Source organism: Petromyzon marinus, chromosome 43 (genome assembly GCF_048934315.1).
Source record: "Petromyzon marinus isolate PM22_M1 ecotype Great Lakes invasive population chromosome 43, UKy_Petmar_22M1.pri1.0, whole genome shotgun sequence".
Taxonomy (NCBI): Eukaryota; Metazoa; Chordata; class Hyperoartia; order Petromyzontiformes; family Petromyzontidae; genus Petromyzon; species Petromyzon marinus.
This window is the reverse complement of record NC_133709.1, coordinates 15,985,355-15,999,928: the sequence shown is the minus strand read 5'-3', so window position 1 is coordinate 15,999,928 and position 14,574 is coordinate 15,985,355. Positions and strand designations below refer to the sequence as shown.

At 47.6% G+C, this 14,574-nt stretch overlaps 1 protein-coding gene across 7 annotated transcripts in view; it reads left to right on the top strand.

Annotated features, from left to right (window-relative positions):
- LOC116957791 (serine/threonine-protein kinase Sgk1-like) overlaps nt 1–9,993 on the top strand; it is a 55,716-nt gene extending 45,723 nt beyond the window's left edge. For all 7 annotated transcript variants that reach the window (XM_032980159.2, XM_076073849.1, XM_032980161.2 and 4 more), the window contains 3 exons: nt 263–418; nt 2,308–2,397; nt 3,936–9,993. In XM_032980159.2, the coding sequence (XP_032836050.1) occupies nt 263–418; nt 2,308–2,397; nt 3,936–4,106 (417 nt within the window). In that variant the 3' untranslated portion in view covers nt 4,107–9,993. The remainder of the gene's footprint in view (nt 1–262; nt 419–2,307; nt 2,398–3,935) is intronic.
- Nucleotides 9,994–14,574: the final 4,581 nt, after the last annotated feature.

Below are 14,574 nucleotides of genomic sequence, written 5' to 3'. Positions count from 1 at the left end.
CTCCCTCTATTTTTACGCTCTTGAAGCTAAGTCGTGCCCGAAATCTGTAAAACCGCCAATGGGCGGCGCATATCGAGACGACGTATATAGCGGGGACCCGCCTTGAACCACCCTTCTCTCCGCGTGCAGGAATCCTCCGCTCGCTTTCGGTCGCTCGCATCCCTCCGCTGCTTCTCTCTAACTCCCGGACCCTTCGTCTAACGTCCCTTCCATCCCTGCCGTGCGCCCCCCTCTACCCCTTCGCCCCCCCCCCTCCCCGTAGCCCCCATTCTACAGCCGGAACACTGCGGAGATGTACGACAGCATCCTGCACCGGCCGGTGCGCTTCCGGCCGGGTCTCGCAGCGCCCGCCCGCGACGTCCTGGAGCGTCTCCTGCACAAGGAGAAGCACCTGCGGCTGGGCGCCGTCGCAGACTTTGTACGTCCCGCTCCACAGCTCCTAGCCAGCGCCTACGCCTCGACAGCTACACCTCACCATCTACACCGCACCAGCTACACTTCACCTACACCTCACCAGCTACACCTTACCAGCTACACCGCACCAGCTACACCTCACCTACACCTCACCATCTACAACTCACCAGCTATACCTCACCATCTACACCTCACCTACACCTCACCAGCTACACCTCACCAGCACCTACGCCTCACCAGCTACACCGCACCAGCTACACCTCACCAGCTACACCTCACCAGCTACACCTCACCATCTACACCGCACCAGCATCTACACCTCACCAGCTACACCTTACCACCTACACCTCACCAGCTACACCTCACCAGCTACACCTCACCTACACCTCACCAGCTACACCTCACCAGCTACACCTCACCTACACCTCACCAGCTACACCTCACTAGCTACACCGCACCAGCTACACCTCACCTACACCTCACCAGCTACACCTCACCAGCTACACTGCACCAGCTACACCTCACCAGCTACACCTCACCTACACCTCACCAGCTACACCTCACTAGCTACACCGCACCAGCTACACCTCACCTACACCTCACCAGCTACACCGCACCAGCTACACTGCACCAGCTACACCTCACCAGCTACACCTCACCTACACCTCACCAGCTACACCTCACTAGCTACACCGCACCAGCTACACCTCACCTACACCTCACCAGCTACACCTCACTAGCTACACCGCACCAGCTACACCTCACCTACACCTCACCAGCTACACCTCACCAGCTACACTGCACCAGCTACACCTCACCAGCTACACCTCACCTACACCTCACCAGCTACACCTCACTAGCTACACCGCACCAGCTACACCTCACCTACACCTCACCAGCTACACCGCACCAGCTACACTGCACCAGCTACACCTCACCAGCTACACCTCATCTACACCTCACCAGCTACACCTCACCAGCTACACCTCACCAGCTACACCTCACTTACACCTCACCAGCTACACCGCACCAGCTACACCTCACCAGCTACACCTCACCAGCACCTACACCTCACCACCTACACCTCACCAGCTACACCTCACCAGCTACACCTCACCAGCACCTACACCTCACCACCTACACCTCACCAGCTACACCTCACCAGCTACACCTCACCAGCACCTACACCTCACCAGCTACACCTCACCAGCGTCTACACCTCACCAGCTACACCTCACCAGCTACACCTCACCTACACCTCACCATCTACACCTCACCATCTACACCTCACCTACACCTCACCATCTACACCTCACCACCTACACCTCACCATCTACACCTCACCAGCTACACCTCACCAGCACCTACACCTCACCAGCTACACCTCACCAGCGTCTACACCTCACCAGCTACACCTCACCAGCTACACCTCACCTACACCTCACCATCTACACCTCACCATCTACACCTCACCAGCATCTACACCTCACCATCAACATCTCACCATTTACACCTCACCAGCTACACCTCACCAGCTACACCTCACCAGATTACACCTCACCATTTACATCTATACCACCGCCTCACCATTCACATGATCACAACATCCTCCTCTCACCATTACCATATTTCTACGACATCTTTACTTCCACTTCACCACCACCACCACCACCACCTCCATTCATAACATCTACCACTTCACCAACACCTCTTCTCATTAAATCCTCAGTACCTCTTCCACATCATCACCACCACCACATAAACACCTGGGTATTCTTACCGACTATCCCCTCCGTTTGCTGGCTCCGACGTTGCTGCTGTTGCTTGCGGCTTGCCCTCAATGCCCATTCTTTCTCTCTCTCTCACTCTCTCGTTTTATTTTTGTCGATGCAGCTGGAGATCAAGAACCACGCATTTTTCTCCTCCATCAACTGGGACGACCTCTACGCCAGGCGCATCACGCCCCCGTACAATCCGGACGTGGTATGTCCCAGCACGAGCGAGCGCGAGAAACGTCAGGCTAGCGGGTTTTTTTTTTCTTTTATCCAGCCGGACCAGGTCTCGGGCTGAACGAGAGAACAACTCCATGCGTGTGGAAGCCGTCGCCCGCCGCCCCCTCCCCAGCTGTGCCCACCGTGGTCCACAGAGTAGTTACAGCTCCTCCGCAGCTCGGTGACAGCGACAGCGTTAGAATGTTTATTTTATTTTTCTCACTGTAACTCTGCGGCGTCGTTATCTAACTCGGTGTTAGCGCGCGCTGCTTTCGTGACGAATGCCTCGGATAGGCGTCACGAGTTCATGGCGAGTACTTTTTTTTCGTCCTCATTGGCTTTCTGGAATCTGACCCCGAGAGAAATGTCCCAGCTCCACAACGGATGACAACCGTCTGATCTCCCAGTAGTTTCTCGGTCAGAGTATGGGGGGGGGGGGGTTCTTCATCCGCATAAACCAAAGTTCTCTCGTACGGAGTCCGTCAGGGTTTTGCCCTCAGTCTCCTGCTGTTTGCAACCGCCACGTTTCCTATCGGTCACCTTATGGAGCGCATTGGTGTTAAATAAAAAAAAAAACTATAAAACTCAACTGTTATTATGTTACCAGGTAAGACCGACTGAGCTGTATAGCTCTTTTCTAGAAGCGACCTGGCTATCACAGATGGTAGCTCAACGGAGTGGCTTATCACGTGCAAATGTATAGCAGCCAAATACTCTAAGCGCATGTTTCTGTATGTGGATGGAAAAACCGGAAATCCCGGAGGAAAAATCCACGTGACTACGGGGAGAGAGAGACACGCAAAGTCCAAATATGCAGGCGTTTGTGTCGGGATCGAACCTACGTCCTCCTGTTTTCCCGGCGAGGTAATTAACATCTCGCCACCGTGATGCCCAATATCATAATTTATGCTCGTAATAATATCTATAAATCTCTTTATTCATTCAGGCAAGTCTCGTTGTGACTTTTCAGGATGGTCCTCCATTGAGATGTTTGGCCTTGTCGGTTCATGAGTGTTTTGCCTCTGGGAGGAAACGGTCGTACCCAGAAAGAACCCATGTAGACGAGAGGTGATAACCCTCTAAAATCTGCACAGACGCATTCAAGTACTCGTTGCTATACTGCCACATCGGCATTCCCCTTAGTTATTTATGTAATACTTGCCAACTTGAACGGTGAAGTTTTGGAATGTGCGTTATATGTAGAAATATTGCTGTAATCTTCCGAATAAATGCCAAGGAGGAGGTAATTGGAAGTGAGGATGTTGGTCTCGTGTGTAAAGATGCAAGAGATGACGATGCACGGAGTTCCGCAGCTGGTGAATATCTTTGCGCGTCTTAACACCCAGCCATAGCCGCCGAGCCTTCGGGTTCACGACCCTGTTTATCCACCTGGAGCAAAACAACAAACGGACTCTCCTCTGTGGTTCTTTTTTGCTGTTTCGTTTAACGTCTTAAGAGATTGTTTTCATTATTTTAATGTTTAACTTGTAACGTGACGATGCGCGCATTTGTGCTGCCCATGTGCTTCAGGCGGGGCCATCGGATCTGCGCCACTTCGACCCGGAGTTTGTGCGGGAACCGGTGCCCAACTCCGTGGGACGGTCGCCCGATCCAGCCATCGTCAGCAGCAGCGTCGTGGCCGCTGGGGACGCCTTCCTGGGCTTCTCGTACGCCCCGTCGGCTGACGACACCTTCCTCTAACGAACGAACAAACGATGGCAGCTGCCTCCGTGTGATGAAACTTCGATACTATTTAGCGGAGGGCGCTTTCCCCACCCAACGGTGATGTCTCGCTGTAGCAGGGCGAAGCCTAAAAAATACTCCCCTGTAACGGACGCTGCGTTCCTTCAGTATGCAGCACCTCGCTAGCAGAGGACGCTTTGCTATAATGGGCTGCAGCCGCCCATGATAGACAGTGCCTCTTCGTAGCATGCGGTACTGCTGTAATTGACACCCAGCTGTAATGGACAATGATCCACGTTTGTCTCCTGCCATGACCCCTCGCCCGCCTCCTGTCAGATCACACCTTGCTATACCATCACCCCACTTCTTTCGCAAACGCATCAACCAACGCGGCCTCCCTTTGACACTTCTGCCAATGCCTCGCTCTGGCTACCAGATGAGTGTGAATAATGAACAAAAACGTTATATTTTGATTGATTCACATCGTGATTTCAAATGTAGTAGATGAACAACACCCAATCGACAGTGATGACATGACATTATGAGCCTGCTTTTTAGTGTTTACTTCTAGTGGCTAAGATATATCACTAATTGACTTATGTACACCATTAACAATCTTGAACGCGATTCACTCCCAATCGCACGGTAATTTCTCTCGTGAAGCGCGAACGGGAGAGAGGTCTGTGCGGAAGAGTGAGCGTTCTGATGCTGGCCAGGGCGGCTTGGTTATGATTGGAGTCATAGATCCCCACCACATGTAACCCGCGGTGGGGGTAGTGGTGAATCCAATATTGTTGTCTCCGAGGGACAATGCGTTTAAACGAGTTCTAAAGAACAAAACTAGAGGTCGAACAAGACCGTGTCATTTCCGTGACGAGTTTTAAGCCAGAAGGATGGTGACCGGCAATGCATTCGCACGGCCACGAGTGGTAAGCAGAGCTGACCCTGGGCCTGGCCAGCTCTGTTCAGCTCTGTTCAGCTGCGTTCAGCTGCGTTCAGCTTGGCCAACCAAGAGCCAAGTCCATGAACGTCACCGTATTACAGGCCACCGTCAGGTGGAGACTTGCAGGCCATGACATTAATACCCCTGCCGATCACTAAACCATATTTTATTGCAACACTGGAGAAAGTTCTCATACATATTGATGTGTATTTACAAGCAAACCTCATCTATTTGCACTAATGCCTGGGGCCTTTGCAAATATTAGGAAGCTGACCTTTTTTTTCAAGTAGTTGAATGTTTGTTTTACACTTGAATGCACCCAGACATATGGATATGTTAGCACTGTGACTGATAAAGTCTTAACACAACACAAAGTGCATTCTTTTTACAAAATGTAATATTGTGTAATATGCAAATGCAAGGGGATACATGGCTATATTTTATATTTAGCATTTTATATTTTCTTATATCTACACAGATACGTAACATTACTGTAAAGTGAAAAAGTGCAAAGTCAGATTTCACAGTAGTTGGTATGTGAATCCATGAGGTTTGCCTGTAAATCATAATCTATGTGCCTTTTACGGTAAATGTAATTGTAAAACATCACATCCACTTTCCAACCACTACCTCTCCCAAGCGGACCCAACAATATTCCTGCCACAAGAATGCGCTCCCCTTCCCAGATTTGACGTCATCACCATCATTTATTACTTTACGTGCGCTTCACAACGTCTCGCGTGTTATGAAGCGCATGTGATTTAGGCCTCGAGGGATAGGGTAAAAGAGAGGAGGAGAATTTGGAACAGAGTTTAGCCGCATGGTGGAATGTACCGAAATTGATCACGGCGCTCTGTAGGAAAACTCTGCATCTCGTCAAGTCTGCTGACAATTGTATGCTTCACAGAGCGGACCAAGGTGAGATGATCAACCATCTCTCCAGCTGAGGGTATTGACCCATGAGTCATTAGAAGTGGACGACACAACCCATTGTACACGGGGGCTGGTGTCGTCATGCAAAGGCAAAATTACGTGGCACCTTGTATTTGCTGTTCTTGGCATGGACACTGGTGTCACGTCAACATGAACATCAGTTCACAATTGGGAAGAGTCGAGTGTGACCTCAGGGCGCCATGGTGACGAGATGTTAACTACCTCGCCTGATTTTCAGGTCGTGGTTTCGATTCCGACGCTGACGTCTGCATATTTGGAGTTTGCATGTGTCTCCCCGTGGTCGCGTGGATTTTTATCCGGATCCTCCGGTTTTTCCCTCCACATTTAGAAACATGCTTTTATAGTATTTGGCTGCTATAAATTGCCACATGATAAGCCACTTCATTGAGCTATCATTTGTGGCCAGGCCGCTTGTGAAAAAAACATGTTGCTCATTTGGCCTTACCTGGTAAAATACAAAAGGTTTTTTTTTAGTTAAAGTAGGGCTCAAGTGAGGGGTAGAATTAGGGCTCAGGCTAGAGCTACCATTGTGCCGAATAGCCATCCCAAATTTGGATCTGACCGAATATTGAATGCTTGAAAATGTTTCAATCCAAGTGCCTATTATCTCTGTTTGTCTGCACCTTAGCATCATCTGAATGTATCACTGCCATTTTTCTCATGCTTATACTTTTTCTGATATTTCACCTCGCATCTCATTAGAAAGCTTATTTTCGCTCTTTATCAGTATTCAATCATTGCGTATCTATATTTTATGTTTCTCGCCATTGACACCTCTACTCATCTCTCTTCACCAATGTAACTCCCTTTGTCTCCATCTATTTCATCTGCATCTCTCACTGTGACTTCTCGCAAGTTTATGTATCTAATATCTCACCACACGTGCCTTATCTGCAGCTCTCTACTCTCATTACATTGCCTAGACTTTACTATTCGGTTTGAATCCTGATGCATTTGAACATCTAATTCAGCTAGTTGGTATTCAACAGGATATAAAAGTGGTAATTGGTGCACCCCTAGGTGTAGGTTCAGAGATGGTGAAATCTACGGATAAGGGCTATAGTTATTAGTCAGGGCTAGCAGCTACTGTTGGAATTATAGTTAGTGAGGTTGGTCCATTCAACATAACTTTAGCATGATGATTAAGGTTAAGACTAGTATTGAAGCCAAGCTAGTGGTCAGAGATATATTTGACAGGTTAGGGTAATGATCAGAGTAAGGACTAGAGGTCAGGGCTAACGTTATAGTTTTCGCGCGGGCTAACGACCACAACTTATACAGTGAGGGAAAAAAGTACTTGATCCCCTGCTGATTTTGTACTTTTTCCCACTGACAAAGAAATGATCAGTCTATAATTTTAATGGTAGGTTTATTTGAACAGTGAGAGACAGAATAACAACAAAATCCAGAAAAACGCATGTCAAAAATGTTATGAATTGATTTGCATTTTAATGAGGGAAATAAGTATTTGACCCCTCTGCAAAATATGACGTACTACTTGGTGGCAAAACCCTTGTTGGCAATCACAGAGGTCAGACGTTTCTTGTAGTTGGCCACCAGGTTTGCACACATCTCAGGAGGGATTTTGTCTCACTCCTCTTTACAGATCTTCTCCAAGTCATTAAGGTTTCGAGGCTGACGTTTGGCAACCTTCAGCTCCCTCCACAGATTTTCTATGGGATTAAGGTCTGGAGACTGGCTAGGCCACTCCAGGACCTTAATGTGCTTCTTCTTGAGCCACTCCTTTGTTGTCTTGGCCGTGTGTTTTGGGTCATTGTCATGCTGGAATACCCATCCACGACCCATTTTCAATGCCCTGGCTGAGGGAAGGAGGTTCTCACCCAAGATTTGACGGTACATGGCACTGTCCATCGTTCCTTTGATGCGGTGAAGTTGTCCTGTCCCCTTAGCAGAAAAACACCCCCAAAGCATAATGTTTCCACCTCCATGTTTGACGGTGGGGATGGTGTTCTTGGGGTCATAGGCAGCATTCCTCCTCCTCCAAACACAGCGAGTTGAGTTGATGCCAAAGAGCTCCATTTTGGTCTCATCTGACCACAACACTTTCACCCAGTTGTCCTCTGAATCATTCAGATGTTCATTGGCAAACTTCAGACAGGCATGTATATGTGCTATCTTGAGCAGGGGGACCTTGCGGGTGCTACAGGATTTCAGTCCTTCACGGCGTAGTCTGTTACCAATTGTTTTCTTGGTGACTATGGTCCCATCTGCCTTGAGATCATTAACAAGATCCTCCCGTGTAGTTCTGGGCTGATTCCTCACCGTTCTCATGATCATTGCAACTCCACGAGGTAAGATCTTGCATGGAGCCCCAGGCTGAGGGAGATTGACAGTTCTTTTGTGTTTCTTCCATTTGCAAATAATCGCACCAACTGTTGTCACCTTCTCACCAAGCTGCTTGGCAATGGTCTTGTAGCCCATTCCAGCCTTGTGTAGGTCTACAATCTTGTCCCTGACATCCTTGGAGAGCTCTTTGGTCTTGGCCATGGTGGAGAGTTTGGAATCTGATTGATTCTGTGGACAGGTGCCTTTTATACAGGTAACAAGCTGAGATTAGCTCCCTTTAAGAGTGTGCTCCTAATCTGAGCTCGTTACCTGTATAAAAGACACCTGGGAGCCAGAAATCCTTCCGATTGAGAGGGGGTCAAATACTTATTTCCCTCATTAAAATGCAAATCAATTTATAACATTTTTGACATGCGTTTTTCTGGATTTTGTTGTTATTCTGTCTCTCACTGTTAAAATAAACCTACCATTAAAATTATAGACTGATCATTTCTTTGTCAGTGGGCAAACGTACAAAATCAGCAGAGGATCAAATACTTTTTTCCCTCACTGTACATCCTCATTTTCCACAGCATAATTTTTACTTGTATCTCGGCATCGTGTTCGCTGGCTCCAAGTCAGGAACCCAAAGCCTATCGTATCTACTGAATGATCGTTTTCATGATTTCAATTGGCTCTACCCAGCGGGTCTTTACTGAGTTGACTCAGTCTGATATGGGCACCTGCTGTGTGTCAGGTTGATTAGGCCAGAAATATAATGGGAGATGGTGGACTACCCATTCAAGATTATGAAAAATAACACTAGGTTTTAAACACCAAATAGATCCATTTTGCAAAGCATCAAGTCTGTATTAACCACACAGACTTGTGGTAAAACATGCAAACAAACATGCTCTGATAATTATGCATTGCATGCAATCAGTTTCAAAGACTGCGTATATTATCAGAGAATGTTTGCATGTTTTTTCCACAAGTGGATGTATTTATTTCAGACTTGACACCTTGCAAAAAGATATCTTCTATTTGGAGTTTGAACTTCTTAACACCTCTTTTAATGCCAGAAAGGGTAAAACCTTATCCTGTTTTTCATCATCTTGGACAATGGCAAAATGGTCCGATAGATACCCATTCAGGACTTGTGACATGGACCCGTTGCAAGATTCAATGCAAGGGGCCAATTTTGCTGAGTCTCTTTTAACGTGGACATGATTTTGAAGTTGGGGATGTTTCATGTCTTACAATATTTCACGTGAATATCCTAATAACAAAAAAACACTTTTAAATTATCAAAAATGATGATAGGACGAAGGAGGTTTTAGACGATGTGTATTTTGTTCATTATTTAGTTTGGTTTGTTCATACAGAATTGATATCACTTATTCCAGTCTCATTCATCATCCCACTTTAACCTTTGCATGAGAATTCGATTTCCTGTTTGGCTTTTGTAAACGTGGGTTATGGATGTGGCATTCAGGTGTAAGAGTATAAGCGCACATTGAAGCAAGGGGCATTATTAACGAGTTCTGGAGGTTATTCGGGAATCTTAGAAGGCCAACAATTATAATAAGTGACCTTTATATAGTTACGGGTAAAAACAAGAGTTCTTTCATATTTGTTGCTGATAATTTTGGCAAAAAATATTGAGGTGCACACACTGTGCCGGGAGCTGTTGATGACAAAAATAAAAACATAAAAAAGTAACCCGTGGTTGTGGCTTTTGTGGTGTTGGCCATATCGAGGTAGCAACTGGGAGTATGCATGTGTAGCGCCATAGATGGGCCAAACTTATCTGCAATGGTGGACGGGGCCCATCAGCAGCGGTACTTCGTACCGCCAGGGGAGGGGCTGCTGGGGGCTCAGGATCCCAGACAGCTAAGCCCCTCGGCGCCCCCAACGGAGGGGGCTGCGGGGGTTCTGGGATCCCACGCAGCCCCACCCCTCGATGGGCAAGGGGCATAAAAGGGGACCTCCCCAGCCGATCTGGACCAGTTATAGGCCGAAGCCGAAGAGCAGCGAGATAGGACCCTGAGATCCCCTAGTCCCGCTGCCCTTGTCAGGACCGGGACTTTGTGCGGCTCAGCGGTGAGACCCTGAGAACCCCTGGCCCGACGTCCTTGTAAGGGCCGGGTCCAGTGGGTCAGTGGTGGGAACTCGCACCCTGGCTAGGGCCGAGTTAGACTAGCCTCCCCCTAGGCACCCATAGCCGGAGGACCCTGAGTGTAGCCCTGTGTTATAGGGCACGTTAGCCTAGAGGCAGTACCTCCCTAGACAGTGGTGTAGCCCTGAGTGTAGCCCTGTGTTAGGGCACGTTAGCCCGGAGGCAGTACCCTCCCTAGACAGTGGTGTAGCCCTGAGTGTAGCCCTGTGTTAGAGCACGTTAGCCCAGAGGCAGTACCTCCCTAGACAGTGGTGTAGGAGGACCCTGAGTGTAGCCCTGTGTTAGGGCACGTTAGCCCGGAGGCAGTACCCTCCCAGACAGTGGTGTAGCCCTGAGTGTAGCCCTGTGTTAGGGCACGTTAGCCCGGAAGCAGTACCTCCCTAGACAGTGGTGTAGGAGGACCCTGAGTGTAGCCCTGTGTTAGGGCACGTTAGCCGAGAGGCAGTACCTCCCTAGACAGTGGTGTAGGAGGACCCTGAGTGTAGCCCTGTGTTAGGGCACGTTAGCCCAGAGGCAGTACCCTCCCTAGACAGTGGTGTAGGAGGACCCTGAGTGTAGCCCTGTGTTATAGGGCACGTTAGCCTGGAGGCAGTACCTCCCTAGACAGTGGTGTAGGAGGATCCTGAGTGTAGCCCTGTGTTAGGGCACGTTAGCCCGGAGGCAGTACCCTCCCTAGACAGTGGTGTAGCCCTGAGTGTAGCCCTGTGTTAGGGCACGTTAACCCGGAGGCAGTACCCTCCCAGACAGTGGTGTAGCCCTGAGTGTAGCCCTGTGTTAGGGCACGTTCGCCCGGAGGCAGTACCCTCCCTAGACAGTGGTGTAGCCCTGAGTGATCTGGGACTGCACTGCCGAAGTGTGGTGTTAATAAATAGTGTTGCCTCCAAGAACCATCTCCGACGTCTCCTGAATCCACAAACACTACACATGCGTAGGGCTGGTTCAGCTCGAGCCACATTCGTCCAAGGGTTGGGCTGGTTTAGTTTTCAAAACGAAGATATCATCGTGTGGCCAAAGCCATTGATACCGCCACACTTTTCTTTCTACCCTCCGTCAGAATCCAACAGAGGGTATTTTTTCAATGATCAATACATCGTCATTTGTGATTATTAAGTGGCTCTATCCAATGGTAATGTCTGGCAATGAGTTATGGGAGTGTTGCAGTGGCGTTGATTTGTCCTTTCGCGAGAATGAGGGCAAACGTTCAGGCCAGGGTCACCTCAGGAATATCAACATTAAAGTACACCCTTGATTTGAAGCTTTCGCGACTGCAGGAATCCATACCCTTTGGTTATTTCGGTAAAGTCACGTAGGTATAAAATAAGATAAATTCACAACGTTTCGGGCGCAACACAAGCGTCCAACATCAGGTGGGAAAGCATGGTTTGCTGCTGAGGCAGACTGTTTTAAAAAGTTTGAAATGGGTGTAGCTCATGGGTCATAAAGAAGTGGCCGGGGCTGGTGATGTTAAAGTGAGAAATTAGCATGTAACTGTAAGATAAAGTACACCATATTCTTGGTTCTTTCGGTAAAGTCACGTAGAAGGGAAACAATAAAATAATAAAAATATAAAACAAAATTCTCACGACGTTTCGACTGCAACACAAGCAATCATCAACAGGTGTGAAACCCACAACAAGAAAATTTGTTTTATATTTTTTATTATTTTATTGTTTCCCTTCTACGTGGTGACCTTACCGAAAGAACCAAGAATATGAATCCCTGCAGTCACGAAAGCTTTAAATCAAAATAAAGTACACCATTTTTCTTAGTTCTTTTGGTAAAGTCACGTTGAAGGGAAACAACAAAATAATAAAAAATATATATAAAACAATAAAAATTCTCACGACGTTTCGACCATAACACAAACGGTCGTCTTCAGGTGTGTTATGGTCGAAACGTCGTGAGAATTTTTATTGTTTTATATATATTTTTTTATTATTTTGTTGTTTCCCTTCAACGTGACTTTACCGAAAGAACTAAGAATATGAATTACTGCAATCACGAAAGCTTTAAATCAAAAGCACACCATTGTTATCCAGCGCAGTCTAGAGCGGTTATTGTGTCTTTGCTTACACTCATTCTCGCCGTACACATTTTGAACGTCTGCAAATCGTTCACGGCTAGCGCAGAGATCAAGCAAAGGCAGCAGCAGCAACACGAGCAGCATGCATCCAGCCGCTGACACCAACCCGTGGCGCTTCCACAAGTGGCGTTTCCTTCCCCATGACCTAGCTGCTGACAAGGATCAGCTTGCCAATTGTGCTGCAGCCAGAAGATCTGTGGCCATCCTCCTGGACTTCACCCACGAAGCATCCTAACGGTCAAACAACCACGCCCGTGATCGACACGGCATGGGAAGGTCCGCATCCATCATTGCATTAAGGGCAGTGACAAATATTTATAAATTCAGTTCAGTTTATTGTGGTATAGCCCTGTGAGCCATTCGGCTCTTGAATCGGGTGCAACCACAACAAACAAACACAAAAAAACACGAACAAGAAAGATAACTTAAAGTGACTATGTGTGACTGTGCAAACAGAAAATCCATGGGGAAAAAAAAACAGCAAAAATATTCCCGGAAAAAATAGCACCGTACACCACCAACGCTGTGTGAAAAAAATCCCAGTGGGATGCAAGTCAAACAACAACAACCACAAGACAACTTAGATTAAGGCCATCAGTCTAACTCCGTACTACAACAAAACAAACGTGTCCAAACCAAAAAACGTTTTCCAAATCACAAAAGAAAATAAAGCCATAATTGCAACGTAACAGTGATCACAAGGACTGTGACCGAATTTTTACAATAAACTACATAAATAACATGTAACACCAAATCCTAGAGCCAATAGCTGGGCTGCACGAGTTACTCCACAAACAACAGGAGCATCTTTCGATTTAAAGCTTTCGTGACTGCAAGGATTCATCTCCTTTGGTTCTTTCGGTAAAGTCACCACCACGTAGAACGAGAATAAAATAATAAATTGATAAAATAAAGTAACACGATAAAATTCAGCTGTCTCGTCCCTTCACAGTCTCGTCCCTTCACCTGATGAAGGCCGCTTGTGTTGTGGCCGAAACGTCGTGAGAATTTTATCGCGTTATTTTTTATCAATTAATTATTTTATTCTCATTCTACGTGGTGGTGACTTTACCGAAAGAACCAAAGAAGAAAACAGAAAAGCATCGGTCCGAGTATTAATAAATGTACTGTGGTGATGTTTTTTGTGTGTATACACTGTACTAGCTGTGTACTAGCCGGCTTCGCCCGGGACTTTAACCACGCCCGGCCGCCTTTGTCTCCCCAGTGGCGATGTCCACACAACAACCACAGCAGTTACTAGTTTTTTGAGGCTGAGTCGACCTAGGGGAGGCCCAGGACCGCTGGGTTGACACTCACCAGACACTACTCTCCTGAAACTCAGCAATTTCACTCCACCACAATGACAGATGCACCGCTGCACGACACCCCTACAACCAACAACAGTAACAACAATCGACATTCGCCACTAAGTTGGCGGCGACATCATCACTGCGTCAACTCGTGACCACCCGTGATGATGATGATTGCTTGTGTTGCAATCGAAACGTCGTGATTTATTTCAATTCTTTTGTTCTTTATTTGTATTTCATTTGTTCTACCTACGCGACTTTACCGAAAGAACCAAAGAGTATGGATCCTTGCAGTCACGGCAAACTTCGCATGTAGAAGCAACCTCGCGTGTTCGATAGTTGGGGTGGGTGGTGGTGAGAGCCGAGCACCTCAACAGGGAGCGAGGCGCCTCGCACCACCACCATCATCACCACCATCATCATCACCACCACCAACACGAAGCGAGGACGTCCTCACGTGTGGTGGTGGTGGTTGTTGTGGTGGTAGTGGTTGTTGTTGTTGTGGTGGTTGTTGTGGTTGTTGTAGTGGTTGTTGTGGTGGTTGTGGTAGTGGTTGTAGTGGTGGTAGTGGTTGTTGTAGTGGTGGTGGTTGTTGTGGTGGTGGTTGTTGTTGTGGTGGTGGTAGTGGTTGTTGTAGTGGTAGTGGTTGTTGTGGTGGTAGTGGTGGTGGTAGTGGTTGTTGTGGTGGTAGTGGTTGTTGTAGTGGTGGTGGTAGTGGTTGTTGTGGTGGT